This window comes from Octodon degus, unplaced genomic scaffold (genome assembly GCF_000260255.1).
Source record: "Octodon degus isolate 3935 unplaced genomic scaffold, OctDeg1.0 scaffold00003, whole genome shotgun sequence".
NCBI lineage: Eukaryota > Metazoa > Chordata > Mammalia > Rodentia > Octodontidae > Octodon > Octodon degus.
This window is the reverse complement of record NW_004524579.1, coordinates 36,536,053-36,553,751: the sequence shown is the minus strand read 5'-3', so window position 1 is coordinate 36,553,751 and position 17,699 is coordinate 36,536,053. Positions and strand designations below refer to the sequence as shown.

The 17,699-nt window shown below is 41.9% G+C and overlaps 1 protein-coding gene and 1 pseudogene across 3 annotated transcripts in view; both read right to left on the bottom strand.

The window, feature by feature from the left end:
* Nedd4l (neural precursor cell expressed, developmentally down-regulated 4-like, E3 ubiquitin protein ligase) overlaps window positions 1-10,523 on the bottom strand; it is a 342,174-nt gene extending 331,651 nt beyond the window's left edge. For 2 of the 3 annotated variants that reach the window (XM_023715293.1, XM_004623689.3), the window contains exon 1: window positions 10,080-10,522. In XM_023715293.1, the coding sequence (XP_023571061.1) occupies window positions 10,080-10,127 (48 nt within the window). In that variant the 5' untranslated portion in view covers window positions 10,128-10,522. Of the gene's footprint in view, window positions 1-10,079 lie in introns of all 3 variants that reach the window. The other variant, XM_023715286.1, reaches the window with a different exon arrangement.
* On the bottom strand, window positions 3,303-3,671 carry LOC105742095 (annotated as a pseudogene).
* Window positions 10,524-17,699: the final 7,176 nt, after the last annotated feature.

Here is a 17,699-nt window from a genome sequence, read left to right as displayed (position 1 = left end):
GCTGTTTGGCAGGCACAGCTGGTAGCCCAACCTGCTGTTTGATGTGCTATACTTCCCTCTGCATGGCCAAGCACAGGTGCAGAAAAAGATTAAATGGTGCCTACTTAGAGTCTGAAGGTTAGATAATTTCCAGTGCTTCAGCATATATTCTAGGGCTGGGGAGATAGCTTGGTGGCATGAGCACCTGCCTGGCAAGCTCAAGGTCCCAAGTTTGATCCCCATACTGCATGCCACGCTGCCCCAGAACTGGGTGTGGTGCCACACACCTATAGTCCCAGCACTGGGGAGGCTGAGACAGGAGGATCACTATGAGTCTGAACTGTGTAGTGAGACACTGTAATAAAAAAATAAAAAATAAATAAATAATAACAAAGAATAAACTCCAAAAGAGAAAAGGAATTTAACACTGAGTTTTGCATCTGCAAAACAAGGGGGAAAGGAGGCATCTCTTTAAATCCCTCTTGGTTTTTTATATGCGCTCAGGGCATCCCCTGAAGTTTTCTGGTTCTAGAGCAGGTAGCTGCTAATTGGAGAGGCGAGGCAGTTCCCCTAGTGTCATCCGGGGTGCAGGCTCTCCACTCTGGGATGGAAGTTTTTCCTGCTGGTTCTGCTGGCCCTGTGCAGATACCAGGAAGGCCAAGATCTTACCATAAATTCTGGTCTGGCAAGATAGCTCAGCAGACTAAGGTTCGAGTCCCTGTGCTTGCCTAAGTTTGCCAGGTTTTCAGAATAGGTTCAAGACTTTCACAGAACCAATTAAAAAAAACCTTTAAATTTTGACAACATAAAAATCATATATGATTTATGTTAATATGCATGTTAATTTTCAGGTATACATGATCCTCCCAAAGCTCTACTTAGGTTGGTATACAGATAAACAGATGCTCAAGACATTAACTCTAGGGCAGAGGAGATAGCTCAGTAGAATAAGTGCCTGCCTGGCAAGCACAGAGTCCTGAGTTCAATCCCGGGTAGTGAAAAAAAAAAAAAAAAAAAAAAAAGACATTAATTCAAATGCTTAGGGTTCATATAGCTTCAGAGCAGATTAACAAAACAGTTGGTCAGAGTAAAGCTGTTTTTAAATTTGGTGACATAATTCCACTCAGGTTTTTAGACAACCAAGATAACAGAAGAACTGAGTTTTATACGAGCAATGTCTAGCACTAGCTGTGTAGAGGCGGTCAAACTCCAACTGAGCAATTTCTCTTGGTCAAAGATGAAATATGCACACATAGAGCAGTTATCTCCGTTCACAAACTTAATTCACTCCATGATTTTGGTCACAAACCAAACTGAACAAGAACTGACTCAAGGTCAGTGGTTAGGTTCAATGTTGACCTTAGAGGGAAATTCAGCTCTATCCATGTTGGTTTATGACCAGAATCATGAAGTGAATCAAGTTCATGAACCAAGATAGCACCATATAGAGCTTTAAGAAGTGTTAACTGTTATGATGAGTCATCTAAAGTAATTGTTAACATAACTAAGTAGGGATCCCTTGGGCTTGGAGCTGCTGTACAAAACTCTTCTCTGAGGCTCCACTGATGGGAGTTCTCCACTTTTTTCTAAAGTCTCATGGAGGCACAGCCCAATAGACAGTATTAAGTAAGTCATTATAACATATCTACGTTGGCTATAATTAAAAGTTTAACTTTCTATTTCTAAAAAATATAAGCTTTTAAGATAGTAAGGTCCTCTTGGTTAAACTTACAAAACTAACTTTTTTTTAAAAAAGAGAGTACAAAATAGTAATAAAACAAAAATTACAAATGATACAGAATTTCACTTAATAAAGTAATATGAATTTCACAGTATTCACTGTAATGCATAGTGTTGTCTTCCAACCAGTTATTCATATTAGCAGATATATGCATGCAAAATCGAAAGAAGAAAAAAAATGTATAGAAATTAAGAGGTGAAAAAGCACAGACGAATGAAAAAAGGAGACAAAACAAATTATCATCTGTTCCTTTTCATAGACCAGCAGAAATGCACAGTACAGTTGTCCAAACCATCCCACTTACATACATAGATACATCTCTTTCCCCCACTCCCCTCCTGTCCTTCTCCTCAACTCAATGACTCTTTGCTTTTGAAAAAGTTCCTTTCCTTTTCCCAGTATCTACTGTACCCTTCAGATTCCATTTTCTCTTTCAGGTTCTCACACACTAAGGACAATATAATGTTTGCACATACAGGTCTGATTTATTTCACTTAAAGAGTATGGTCTCTAGTTTCATCCATTTGCTGACAAAAGACTCAGATTTATCCTGTTTTATAGCTGAATAATACTTCATTGTGTGAAAATACCACATCTTTATCCATTCTCCAGTTGATGGCCACTTGGGCTGATTCTAGGATTTAGCTATGAGAAATTGTGGTGACGTAAACATGGGTGCACATATATTGCTGTGGCATGAGGTACAAAACTAAATTTAAAAGTAAAGGTTCTATATTGTATTAAAATAGTTCCTTGTGTTTTCCATCATTAGGCTTTTGATTACTAAAAATTGAGCTTTAGGAGCTAAAAATATTTAAATATTAAAATGTTTTCAATAATCAGTTTATGATTGATTAAATAAACTATTATTTAAATGACATAAATTATATATGGGAATAGTGATGTCTCAGTTCATGAACTTGATTCTTTCCATGATTCTGGTCATAAGCTGAGTTGAATGAGAACCAAATCAAATTCAATAGTCACATTCAATGTGACCTTCTGGAGAAATCTAAACTTGTCCAGTTTGGTTTGCAACCAGAAGTATAGACAGAATTGAGATCAAAAACTAAGGGATGTGTGTATCTGTGTCTGTGTGTGTCTGTGTGCCTTTGTGTGTCTGTGTGTATGACATGCTGAGTCTAGCCTTTAACATTAAGTATAACAAGTTAAGAATACATACTACAGAATAAGTAACAGGTGATCTTTTGTTATACAACATACATCTAAACCTCAGACATATTAAATGATCAAAATTTGGATCTCTTTAAATCTGGTCCTGTATTTAAATGTGGACCTACATCTATTGCCTTTGATTAAAAAACCATTTTGTTATTGTATAAATAAGATACATTTGCAATATTTGGTAATAAGTCTATCTGCAGTCATTAGCACAGCTTCTTAAATGTATAAGAGCTCTAAAGATGTCCTTATTTCTTTTTTGGGGGGTAGAATTAATATTTTATTGTCATTTACAATCAGATGGCAGTTGGGTATATAGTTTCCATACTTTTTTTTTGTAAAATAAAAAAAAATTAAAAGTTTTAAAACAGCTGCTAGTTCCGTTCCTCAGAAAACACAGTTAGACTAACTCATTAATGGTGGCTTCAAACTTCTTCCTATCAGCGCCAGAAAACTCACTCACCTTCTCCCCCTTTTTAAACAACTGGAACGTTGGCATGCACCTGACTTCACAATTTGCAGCAACATCCCGACAGTCATCCACATCTACTTCAAGGAACAGCACGTTGGAATATTTTTCAGACAGGGAATGAAAGAAAGGCTTCATCATTCTGCAAGGCCCACGCCACATGGCTGAGAGATCAACTACTGCAAGTTTATCTCCTGCAGCAGCCAGGGCTTCCTGAAAGGTCTCTTTGCTTTCGATCTGCAGCACCATGCTGGCTGCCGGGGACCTGACGAGCTCCCAAAGCAAAACGACGGAAGATAATGGAAGGCATGGGATGTAGCTCAGATGTGCCTAATTCTTGTCAGTACAGTTACATCCTATAAAACCTGTTAAAGGACCCTAAACTTTGCATTAAGAGTAAAAACTAAATATATATAAAAATTTCTATATACCATGATACTAATTTGCTAATTTAATGGTATATTTAATGTATTTGTCTTTCTTAAATATATAGATTTTGAAAGATGAAAAACAAAAAAATAATCACACTGGAGACTTCCAGCTAACGTTCTTTATTATGATAAAATTTTTTAGGCTCAAACATGTGACTTTACTTGTGTTCCAGCTTTTTGTGATAAAATATGCACGCCAATCCAACATGAAACAGCCAGCCACATAATTTGAATACTTTTTCAAGGCTTCTACTAATATGATTGTTAAGTGATTGTGATGTACAGTTAGAGGTACCTAAACACTAAGCAGTCTTGGCAACTATCACTAAAATACTTAAGGTTGGACTCTAATAATCCATAAACTATATCTATAAACAAGTACATTCTACTTAAATGGCACTCTATTAAAAGATAATAAATTTAATAATAAGAGGTTCTTTTATGTTAATGTCTCTTAATCAGAAAAAGGTAACCAGTTAAAAAGTTATTTTATACTATAATGGACATTTAAATGTTTCAGAGATAATAATGGTTCTAAGTAATCTCATTGTTATTGTCACACTAAAATGTTGTGTTGCCCTTGATCTCAAATATCCTCTGTAAAACTCTCTAGTTAGTATCTGTTGCCATTCTATGGGAATTCAACTCTTCAGACAACTATGATTGGTGAAGAATAGTTCTCTGGTCACATTATATATTTCAAGGTGCTTGATATCCAGATAAGAATAAACTTACTGCTCCCATCGTAATACTGGCATAACTAATCTCCTGGATGTTCAACAACTGACATTTGGAGACCAAAGTTAGAGATAACTGAGCTACCAATTTTTGCCCTGGACTCCAAAGTGAAAAAGGACTCAGGACACCAAGTAAACTTTCTACAGGATCCTGCAACTCTGGTGAGTTACCCAACCCCCTAAGTAGGAAGACTGTTGGACACCCAAAAGATAGAAGTCAACCAGTGTACACTGTGCTAAAGAGGATCACCAGAGAAACATCTCCCATGTCATCTCCCATGACAAGCCACATGGTCAAGCAAGACCATGACCTATCCTAGCAGTTGACAATGACAGAGGAGTTGAAAGGCTCTGTATATAGTTCCAAAAGTAACCCCTGACAAGTTAATTTTGATTAACACAAGTCTCATTTTAACTTGATCTGAAACAGAAGAAAAGTATAATGAAAAAAATAAGTTCCTTAACTCAAATGTCCTTTAAAACCAGAGAGCTCTTAATTTTCTTACAGCTAAAACTAGGAGGACTTGTGCATTAATAAATGAAACTTGTCCCTGGATAAATGATCAACATCAGGTAAAAAAGATCTTAAAGAATAAATAAATCAGCCTTGTAGATAACCTCCATGAGCAGATAGGTCTCAGACCCAGCTGGTTAAAAATTTCTCAAGCAGTGTCTGGACATGGCTCCTTGTACCAATCTGTCATTCCATTTTAGTACTCATGTTTTGGTCATACATGCTTAATCTCTTGGCAAAATTTGTTTATTCCCACCTCAAGGCTGTCAAACTCCAAATGATCATGCAAATGAAACACATGATAGATGTTACAAACTCCTTTTATCAGGATCTACTACATCAACTTCATTCACTAGATGAACAGAGTTCATAACTGCTAAACCCCAACATGACTTCTATCCAAGGCCCCTTATATTAGCTCTCCGTTGAAGGCCTCTGACTGCAGTCTCTCCTACACCAACCTTTCTCCAATCTAAGGCAGTCAGGTTGAAGCTGTCCATTTTCCCTAACCACAATTATGAATACCTCTTTGGGGGGGGAGAATATAGACAGCTAAGTCAGACAGGCATTAACATATAGTCAAAGAGATTGGGCCCTCAAAAAAGTCAGTGCACGCACACGCACGCACACACACACACACACACACACACACACACAAATATACTGTAATTATCGCCACCTAGCCATCAGATGCCCAAGCAGCTAAATAGAATGTGGGGACTCATCTCTTCCCAAAAACATCTTGTACTTTTTCCACATACCCTTGCTACTCGTTTCACTATCAGATCAATATCAGCTAAGCAGCTATACCTGTAATTCTATAGGTCCTTTGACGTTTGACTCATATTTGAACCCTCATTGTGATTTGCTACATAAATTGGCACTGACAAATGCATCAGTGGCCAACCATTTGGGACCTTCCTGAAAATCCAGCAGCTATTCTTCTTCCCTGCCTTTTCAATAAAGCTCTCCTAACTTCCTCCGTGGGCTGGAGACTTCATTCCTTCGTGTTGCGGGATCACAAGTCAGGACATCCACCATCTAACAGGTGAGGAGTTATTTTTCCTGTATCACTAAACATCACAGAGCCGTGGAGACCGTGGCAACTAGCACAGCTGTCACATCTCAAGGAGCTCTAAGGCAAAGCTACTACTGGTTGCCAAAAAAGAATATAGCCCTGAAGAGCTACACTGTTCACCATTTCATGCAAGTTTCCCAGCTTTATTTAAGGTACTACAGGTTCCACACTATGCAGGACTCCTGGTCAACCTGGCCCAGGAGCATCAGTTTGAAACTTACTGTTGATATCTATTTTATATTACATTGAATAACCTGGCCTCCAACCTCAATGGCCTTTCAAGATGCCTGAAAGAAAAACATGATTTACCATGTTAAAACTAGGGCTTTGTAAATCAACAAACCTGGCCCTATCACTCACTCACTATTCCTTATACAATTAGCTCTCTTACGCTCTCTGAGCTTCGAGTCCTCATCTGTACACCACAGAACAGTGCACAGAGCTTTTAATGCCAATTAAGTGAATTAGCATGTGCATAAGGCTTAGGGTGGTGCTGGATGCTTTGGTGGCACTGGAAACAATAGCCAGCGGTCTGTCCTTGACTGTCCAGAACAAGGAGAGAGGGAATCAGCCTGGCCTTCACTTGCACGCCATTCTCCTCATTCCAACCACAGAGCTACAGCATATGCGTTCGTTATAAGGTTGCCATTCAAACCCCCATATTTCATCCAGTAGGAAATTCTTTCAATAAAAGATACCTTTCTGAGATGTAACTAACGATTTCAGATGGCTAATAGTAGGATTCACGAACAAACTATGCCAAAATGTGCCAACGTACATGGCTAAAAATAAATACAAAAAAGAAAAGAAAAAAAGAGACCAGGGATCCAAGCCAGAGGCAGAAACTAGTCCAAACTGTTTTGATTCCAAACCAAATCTGACCGTTGACCATGAATAAGGAGTTTTGTTCAATGGCTAATCCCTCCCACACCAAAATTCATCTGACAGTAACTTCAAATTTGGTTCCCTAAACTGACCTGATTTAAATCAGAGTAAAATGAATGATAATTCAACAGAGAAACCTCAACTGGAAGCACAACAAAAATTGAACAGTACATACTTTCACACAAGCAAACCTCACATCTTTGATCCCACAAAGGAGATAGATCTAAACTGATGGTCCAAGGAACAATATCCTCAGCCTTGGCATCCCCTGCTTGGATTAACAGCATGTTAATGCTGTCTCACCATGAACAGCACTAAGGACTCCATAGTCTTTATAACATGAGACAATACTGTACTAAGTGCACGCCAAATACACACACACACACACACGCACACACACACTTCTTTCTATCAACCTCAAAAAAGACTATGATAAGAAATCTGCTTGATATGAGTAAGAGGTTTGTAAGCAGACTCTCCAACATATCCCCACATGTGATGCTCCATAGCACACCCCGCCTGTACACCGAGAGTACCCATATCTAACACACCTAGGAGCACCTAGCCTGCTGGTAGTTTCATCAGGCATCCTACTTTAAGAAACCGTTAAAAATCTTCCATTTGTTTTCTTGCACAAACTAATCCAGGGAGACAAAAAAAAAAAGTGATGCAAATTCAAAAATCTGTTGTTAATATTCCACGATGGCATTCCCTGACTCTAAAGGGCAACCTGACAAGAGTGAAACCTTCTGTAAAAAACAAACACCACAGAAATGTAAAGTCATCAAAATAGGATTGGCTTTTTTTTTTTTTTTTTTTTTTGTACTGGTAGGAGAAGTTGAAAAAAGGAAGACATAAAGGCTTATCTTGTGGTATCATAATGTGCATATGTATAATATACTGTGTGCAACCAAATAGCACCAGGAACACGGCAATAAAGAAATAATAAAAGGTGCCCATCACCTCTTGCTATTGCCAATACAACATCAATTACTCTCCTAGCAACAAGCAGGGTTGAGCCCCAGCACACATTAGCCCCCACACGCCAGGATTCTGTTTATGTGCTTCCCTCGCTTTTGCGATGCACACCAGCTAAGATCAGCCCCAACTCATCTAGACAAAGTGCAAGATGCGCTCTAGGTGGATCCTGACACTGGCTGCCAACGTAAACAAAGCATAAACCGTGACATAAATGTGATTCCTTCATCCAGGTGTATTTCTTAAAATATTTTTGCCAGGGATCTTTTCAAAATAATCTATTACGATTTTTAAAAGAATCTAAGATCCAGCGCCGCTGTGTTCATCCTCTCCACACCTCAACCTAAGCAACCCTTTGTTTAGGGATGCCGGCAACTCAGCACCTCCACAAGCTGAGTGCTTGCCCTCTACTGCTACTAATTAAAAGGAGAAGCGGAGGATGCAAGGGAACGCGCCTGAACAAGCGGAAAAAGAATGCTACTTTCTACCCATCTCCAGGTAACTACACAAACAGGGAAATTATTTTACACAAGCAAAGCATGGCAAAACAATCAAAAACACAGGTCATACATTATTTACATTGTGCTGGTTCTCTGATAAACACCACTGCATGCCTTGCTTAGCACCGTCAAGAAAAGTCATCCTCTAAAACCTCTCCACCCCCAAGATATCTATTATATTACACATATACATAACACGTACACACACACACACACACACACACACACACACACACACACGCCACGCCACGCCAGGACAGGAAAGCAGCAGAGAGCGAAGCCATAACGCGAGCTGTCTCAGATAATAGCCTCTCTTTAAACCCCACCCCCATTACCAGGGAAAGGAAACCTCAGGGGGAAAAAAAAAAAGGGAGGGGTTAGAAAGACAAATCAAGAAAGCCTGAATTTCCAGGCATCAACTTTTCATGAAATGCACAACCAGGATAGGAAATACCTCCCTGCTGAGTAATGCTTCACGGGTTGTAAATTCACCTCTGGAAAGGGGAGCCAGACCTGGGCGCGCACCCCGCCAGATGGCAAACCACTCCTACCTGCTCCATCCAGCCTGCCTGTCACGCCGCGCCAGCGACAGGCCTCCCCCCCTTCTCCCCCCCCCCCTTTTTGGTACAGCAATACACCAATAAGAGCAGAGAGTGGCTGGTCGAAAGAAGGCTGAGCAGTGATTTAGCAGGATTGTTTCAAAAGGGAGGAGTGGGAAACGAGAGGAGAGAGTAGGGGAAAAACAAAGCCCTTTCTAGTCAAACCAACCGTCGGGGGCGTGGCTTACTTCATTGCTTTATTAATAAAAGAGATCAATGAAGCTTTTCTCTCTCCACCCATCCTGAAGGTGCCGGGCTTTGAATCGTTGGGAGGAAAAAAAGAAAAGAAAAAATGGCAGGGCTGCAAGCTTTCTCCAAGTTTCTAGCAGCACCTGCCACCTTCCTTGACCACGTCCACGCACAAAAAAAAAAAAAAAAAAAAGACTCCAAAATGCACGATCCTGGGTGCAGACTTTGAAAGACAGGGACGTTCACACGCCGCTCCCGGTGCCTCCCGGCTCCCAGCGGATCAGCACACTCACGCTTCGGGGCGCCGCTGACAAGATCTTTAGAAAGTTCCAGGGGGAGACAAGCAAGCGCCCCCACAGCACCCGCACCCGCACCCGCGCGCGGCACGGGTCTCCCGCCGCGACCCAGACGTGACACACAGCATGGACTCCCGCTGCAGGGGAGAGGAGCGGAAAGTTGTCCAACAGCCTCGAAAGCCGGACACACAGAGGAAGGGGACTAGCGGGGCAGAAGGGCGCACGCGCCTTCCGGCCACCCCCAAGCGGACAGCTCCGAGAGCGCCTGGGGTCCAAGGGCGTCGCACCGCTTTATTTACAAACAAAGCGCTAGACAGAGGGGAACTCCTAACACCACCCTTCCGGCACCCGCTCCGGGACGCTCCTGCGTTTAGGGCTCCCCTGCAGGCAGACGCAGGGGACGCGCACCTCGGGGTGGCCCCGATCCCTCCGGTGCTGGCACGGGACAGCAACTCCCCGGGGAGTCCGGGGGAGTCCCGGGTGGGAAGGGGCCGTGCTCACCTCGTCTTCCGAAAGTCCGTAGACCGGCTCCCCGAGCCCCGTCGCCATGGAGCCGGCGCCCAGCGTGGGTCCGAGGAGCTCCGGGCGGCTGGGCTGCGTCTTTCCTCCGCGTCCCCGGCCGGCCGGTCCCGCGCCCAGCCCCGCGTGTCCCTCCGGGGAAGCGGCCGAGAGCCGGCAGGTGAGGGTGCCGCGCGCGCCCGGGCCGCTGCCGCTTCCTCCCGGAAGGCTGCGGGACGAGCGGACTGGCGGCTCCCGAGGGCGCGCCGAGCGGCAGCGGTAAGCCCGGCGCCTCTCTCTGAGCGCGGCGGCGGCGGCGGCGGTGGCGACTCGGAGCTCGCCGGCTTCCCCACCCGCGGCCCGCTCCCGCCTCTCTTCCTCCCAGTCCTCCCGCCGCCCGCGGGCCGCTCGATCTGCGATCCCGGGGACCCGGCTCTCCCGCCCCCTCACACGCTCAGTCCCGGCCCGCTCTCCCCGCCCCCTCCTCCGCCTCCTCCCCCCCGGCGCCCGGAGGGGACCCTCCCTGCTCTCTGGGGCGGGCACACGCGCCCCCAAGCCAATCACAGGCCGGATTGGGGGGCGGGCCGCGGGGCGGGGGCGTTCTGCCCCACGCCCACCCCCGGCCGTGGCGGGGCGCTCTGGGGTCAGCAGGCGGCGGGTGGTGCACCCGGGCGCGCCCGGGCGGGTCGAGCTGCCCGCTGACCCTCTGCACACCAGGCTTCCCCTGCTGGGGAGAGCGCGCTGGACCTTTGGGAGTGGTGAAGACATTTTACAAACAACAAAAACACCTTGTGTTTTTTTCCTCCCCTTAGGCTTTTCTACTCAGTGCTTGGAGCTCGCGGTAATTGTTAAACGGGGGGAAGATGGACGTTTCTAGATCCCTTTAAATTCTTGGCAACCCCAGCAAGTCGGACCTGGCTACATTGTCAGCTCCCGGGAGTGATCTGCCTGGCCCGGCCCCCAGCCGGGGAGAGGCTGCCCCGGTGTGGCCGCGAGTCGCCATTGCCTGTGTGAATCCCACCGGGACCAAAACCAACCGCGCCGGCTCTAAGTACACGCCCACCCACTCGGAAACAGCGTGGTGCTTTGAATAAAAAGGCAGCTTGTCTTTGAGACGCAATGTGAAATATCAAACTCAAGCTTAAGGTTATCCTTATGCATATGCAAACGATTGAGACTTAGTGCCATAATAGGATCCTTCCCATATTGTAGCAGTTCAAGTAATTTTGGATTTATACGAAAGAATGCAATAGACTACTTCAAATTCGTCACTCGACTTTCTCAGGAAGTCTTTCCTTAAATTTAAATGGTAAGTGCGTTTGGAATTCAAAAAGAAAGACGCAGAGCATACTGTTTGCTTTAAAAAAGAAAACATCAAAGTGCCTACTTGGGTATGAAAGGGTGTGTTTAGGATTTCCACTCAGTGGAGTTAAGCCAGAACTCATAATGCAATAAAATTATCTTGCTGGTCCCCAGCTACATTGCCAAGTACCTGCCCTTCACCCTGCAGCTCAAAAGAAAAAGGGAAACGCTCATCGTATTTTGAATCCTTTTGACCTCCCTTCAGCATGACTGTGGCTTCAAACATGTGCCATATACTGGGTCACCTTTTTAAAACCCAGCCCCATACAGTCAGCACCTTGCTCAGGAACCTTCTTTAGAATCTTGAGCCACTGAGTCAATATTACTTAGATGTCACAGAATCCCAGCTGTGAAAAATAATCTTTATGAAGGAGCATTGCAAAAACAGAACTCTATTCATTCCATGCCAAGGTTTTTGGACCTTTCAAACCTACATTCTTTTTCTTTTGATAAACAGCGTGCGCGTGCACACGCACACACATACACACACACAGAGATGCCCTTCACCTTGCCTGTAGCCCCTGTAAATGAAAGTTAGACCTTCCCCACCCTCACCTCATAGAATTTTTTCATCTTTGTACAATCTATATTATGGAGGAAAAAATGCAATTGACTCTTAAAATTTTCCTAATATGAAAGTATTTCTCTATGTAGACAAGAAATCTTGGAGTTGCACAGTCCCAGGCTTACCCTATAGGTGAAGCTGAATGGTCTGAAAGCTCTAGAGAGGTGTCAACACTTCCTCTTCCTCCATCATTCTGCTCCTGCACTCGCTGACCAAGCAGCCAGTACCCACCTGCAGTCTGTGGTCATGTCCTTGCTGGTTCCTGAGAAGTGGTCATTAGAAACTAGAATATCAACTTGCCATGTGTTATTTACTGTGGAGTGTTTGTAAGCTTGTGATCCATGACATTATTCAATGTGCCCTGTAAAAATACTCAAGCATGCTATGTGTTTCAGACCTGTGAAGGAAAGCTTGTTTTCATTCAAAGAACTGGTAAGTTTTTGCATTGTGCATGATAAAAAATTATCCTGTTTGTGCTTTTCTATTCACTTTGGTTATCAGAAAATTCAGGACAAATCTTATGAATGTAAGCCATAAAACACTCATTAAAAAAATTAGCCCCCTTTGTAACTTCACCCCAATACAGTGGTCACTACAGTGGATGCACTTTGAAATGACCTGGAAGCTTTCCACTACACTAAGTGCCCAGTGAGCAGCACAAGAAGCTATGATTCAAAGTTCTAAATAGGAGCACAGGCATTAGTAGTTTCCATAGCATCATAGATGAGGGGGCTGGGGAGATGGCTCAGTGGAATAAGTGCTTCCCTGGCAAGTGCAAGGGCCAGAGTTCAATCCCCGGTTCCACCAAAAAAAAAAAAAAATGATGATAGCATGCATGTGTGTGACCCCTAAGGCAGGAATTCCCTAACTTTGTACACATAGAAACATAAAAACACACGGGGGATCTTTACTCAAATCAATCCATTTCCTGGAATGTTTCATATCTACTAAACAATTATATAGACCCATAACTTGTAGATTTCCTCTAGAATTTGTTCTTTTTTTTCTTTTGGAGACTGTCTTTAAAAACTTAGGTTTGATTCTGTGTGTGTTTGGTAGATGCTCTTCACTGAAATCCTCAGAAATGAAAAATTAGCAAGAACATTTTAAAGTACAATAACTAATCACAAATAGAGAACATTTTAATGCTATGCCTCCTCACAAATTATTAGATTGTCTTAGCAAAATTACATGTATCTTAATCACATCTGAGAGGAACTCAGAGCAGAATAATGTCAAAGTTTGGGGAATTTTCACACAATTTTTTTCTCTTCAATCTTCAGTGGTGTCTTACATTCCTTAAAATGACTTTCCAGAAGCAGGTATGTTGAATAAGGGTAGTTGTAAAAACTAGTGTCATCTAAGAACCTAGGAACTTTGAGACATGGAGAAATCTCACCCATTTTGAAGTTTTAATGGTTATATAAGGAACTAAACCATGGTTCAGAATTTTTATTAAAAAGTTAGGAACACAGTGACTTTTGAAATGATAATTTTTATATAAAAATCTCAATTTTTATGAAACACATTTTGAACACAAAGGGATGATCAAAATGAGATGAGCATTTAAATTTTAAAATTTATTACAATAAAAAAAAACATTGCCAATAGTACCCTTCAAGATACCTCCCTTTGAACACATCCTGTCATTCTTGCCACTTTCAGGAGCAGTTCTGCAAGTACTCTTTTATGAGTGTCTTTGCGCGAGGTTAAAAAAAAAAATACAGTGAATGCTGTTACCAAGTGCCGTCTGATGAAAAGCAAGCTTGTAACAACAGCAGCATGTCTCTTCATCTGCTTTCTCCACTGTATCTTATATGGTGTGGCTTCTAGCTCCTCACCAAAGTCAAAATGACCATGGACAGTAGACCTTTTGAATTGATTTACAGCAGCAAGTCAGCCAGGACAGTGCAGCTAAAGACATGATCTTTTCCCCAATGCAGTAAAGGCTGTCAGAATTGCTTCAGAAAGTGGCAAAAATAAGTATGTTTGGAGTGAGGGGAATTACTTTCAGGGGGAATAATGGCAAGATGTTTTTTACTGTTGGGGGGTTGTTCTGTTTTGTTTTGTGGTTATTTAAGCACCCGGGACCCCATGAATTCACCAATGAATTCTACAAGAACTTCAGGGGAAGCTCTAACACTAATACTCCTAAACTTTTTAATGAAATTGAAAGGGAAGGGGTACTTTGAAACTCGTTCCTGGGAACTAGTATTAAATTGATTCCAAAATCAGACAAGGACTTAATTTAGCAAGGAAAAATATTGGCCAGTCTGTTGAATGATGCAGATTCTTAACAAGATACTGACCAAAAAAAAATGCATCATTAAAAGATTATATATCACAGGGGGCTGGTGAGATGGCTCAGTGGTCTAAAGCACCTACTTAGAACAAGCGTGGCAAAGCACAGGGACCGCGGTTCAATCCCCCAGCACCACATGCCAGCCAGCCCCGCCCCCTGGTGGGCTGAGCTGGCCACACACACACACACACACACACACATAAATAAAAAAAAATTTTTTTAAAAAAGATTATATATCACATAGTGAGGTTAAGCTTCACAGCCTAGGTTGTAGGGTAATAACAATAAGCTTGTCTTCTGGAGAGTTAACAACCTAAGTTTGCAGACCAAAATATTAGAGAAAAAGGAGGACTGCAAGAAAGGCCAACATTTTGGCCCCAGCCTTCCAAGGTCAATTAAGATTCAGGACATATAAGAACTTGTACTGTAACATCATGTAACTCAGTAGTGTCCCAAATTTTCTGATCAAGGAGATTATGGGGCCAAAGAGGAAAGTGATCGATGATGTAGAGTGTGCCTAAGGAGAGTCACACGGAGAGAAAACATTCTCTCAGGCTTTCATAGAGAGCACACTGGCCAAGCAATGACCGTGACTCATCCATAAGATGACACTGACAAAGGATCTACAATCTGAGGTACAGGATCTCAGGATAAATCCTGAGGGATTTGACTGACCTTATCAGATCCAAAAGCTACAACTCTTGTTGCATAGGTTCTGCTTTATCTTGGTCTTAACATCCAGCAGAAAAGTATAAAAACGAACTGTAAGAAGTAAAGCCATCATGTTATGTTGAGCTGTAGGGGACTCAGGTCAACAGTTTCAGACACTGCCCGTCAAGTGGAAGACCCAATACTATTTATGGACTATTGGACTCTTTTAGAATATTTGCTGAGTTAACACACCTATAATATTCAAATGGCAGAACTAAACAAAAAAGGGGATACAGATGAATGTCCATTTTGTATCTGTGTATTCAGAATGGTTAAGATAGATATATAGTTACATTCTCTTAATGAATAGATGGATTTGTTCTAATAGTATTTGTAACTACAGTATCATGTCCGCATCTTGTACAGCAAATAACCACTAGGAAGAGAGTATGCAATGTGTTAATTATTGAAACTGTCCTACCAATTTGATTTGAAACTGTCCCATTGCTACTTGTTTCTCAATAAAATTATGGAAAATAAAATAAAATAAAATAAAATAAAAAGTTTATATATCACAGTTAAGTACCTTCGTCGCGAGGATACAAGGATGGTTCAACATACATAAATCAATAAACATAATACATCACACAAATACAACCAAGGACAAAGACCACATGGTTATCTCATAGATGCAGAAAAAAAGATTTGATAAAATCCAACATACATTCATAATATTTTTTTTTTTTTAAATCTGAAGAAGGGCTGGGGATTTAGCTCAGTGGTATGGTACCTGCCTAACAAGTGTTAGGTCCTAGGTTCGAGTGCTAGTATCTCCCTCCAAAAAAAAGAAAAGAAAGAAAGAAAGAAAGAAAGAAAGAAAGAAAGAAAGAAAGAAAGAAAGAAAATAGGTATAGGATCTTATTTCAGTCTGATAAAAGTCATCTATAACAAATGTACCTCCAACAGCATATTAAGTGGAAAAAACGAAAGCTTTCCCTCTAAAGTCAGGAATAAGGTAAGGATGTTCACCATTGCCACTCCTGTTCAATAGAGTCAAAACATTAGCCAGTGCAATCAGGCAAGAGAAAGAAATAAAAGGGACCCTTATAAGAAAGGAAGCAGTCAAACTACTTTTTGCAGATGACATGATCCTTTACATATAAGACCCAAAACAATCCATCAAAGACTCTAGATCTAACTAAAAAATTCAACAAGGTAATAGTATAAAAAATCATCTCACAAAAATCAATAGCAAGGCTGGCGAAATAGCTCAGCAGACTAAGTGCTTACTTAGGTAATTGCAGGGGCCAGGGTTTGATCCCTGGCACTGCATCTGGCGCCGGTCCTGCCCCTGGCATACTGAGCTGGTGATAGAGTCCAGGCGTAGTGGTGTATATCTGTAACCCCAGCACTAGGGAGGCAGAAATAAGGAGGATTATTATGAGTCTGCGCTGCATAGTGAGACCCTGCACACACACACACACACACACACACACACACACACACACACACACACAAAGTCAATAGCAGTCCTGTACAACTGTGATGAATTCACCAAGAAAGCAAGTAGAAAACAATATCATTCACAGCAGAATCAAGAAAAAAAAATAATATTTGATTAACCTAAAAAAGAAATGAAAAAACTCACCAACAAAAACTTCATATAGTACCCTAAAAAACATCAAAGATGACATCAGAAAATGGAAATATATCCCCAGTTCCTCAATAGGCAAAACCAATATTGTCTAAATGGTCATATTTTCACACTGACATACAAACACTTGATTCAATCCCAATCAAAGTATCAATTGTATTTTTCACTGGACCAGATAATACAACCCTAAAATTCACTGGAACCAGGGAAGACCCAGAATAGCTAAAGCAATCCTGAGTAACAAGAGCAAAGTAGAAGACATTACAATCCCTGATTTCAAGTAATAAAATTACAGTGATTTTTTAAAAATGAGGCCAACAGAAAAACAGACGTGTGGATCAATGGAAAGGAAACAGACTCCTGAGGATGTAGAAGCCAACTTGGGTACATTCAACCATCTGATCTTTGACAAAGGAGCCAAAAAAACACACACTGGAGGAAATATAGCCTCTTTAAGAAACAGTGGTGGGAAAAATGGCTATTCACATCAGAAGATTGACTCTAGGTCCGTAACTCTCACCGTGTACTAAAAATCAAAATGGCTCCAAGAGCTAGATATTAAAACAGAATCGGGGCTGTGGAGCTAGCTTAGCAATATAAGAGTCTCCCTGGCAAGTGCAAGGACCAGATTTGATCCCCCGCATCGCATGCTGTGCTGGCCACACCTGGGGCACACAATGCTGGCCACTGAGAACGGGTGTGGTGGCGCACGCCTGTAATCCCAGCACTGGGGAGACTAAAACAGGAGGATGACTATGAGTCTGAGCTGCATTGATGTATTTGGTACAATACATAAATTTAAATTTAAAAAATTAAAATAAAACAGAAACACCAAATCTGCAGGAAGATAACATGGCTAAAATTGTTGAAGACGTAGATGCAAGCAGAGACTTTCTGAACAAAATCCCACCTACAAAGAAATGATGTCAAGAATCAACAAATGGAATTCTGTCAAGTTAACAAGCTTCTGCATAGTAAAGGAAGCAATAGAGTGAAAAGACAATCTACAAAATGGGACCAAAAATTTGCCAGATACTCCACAGATCACTAATATTTAGAATATATCAAGAACGCAAAAAGCTAGGTCAT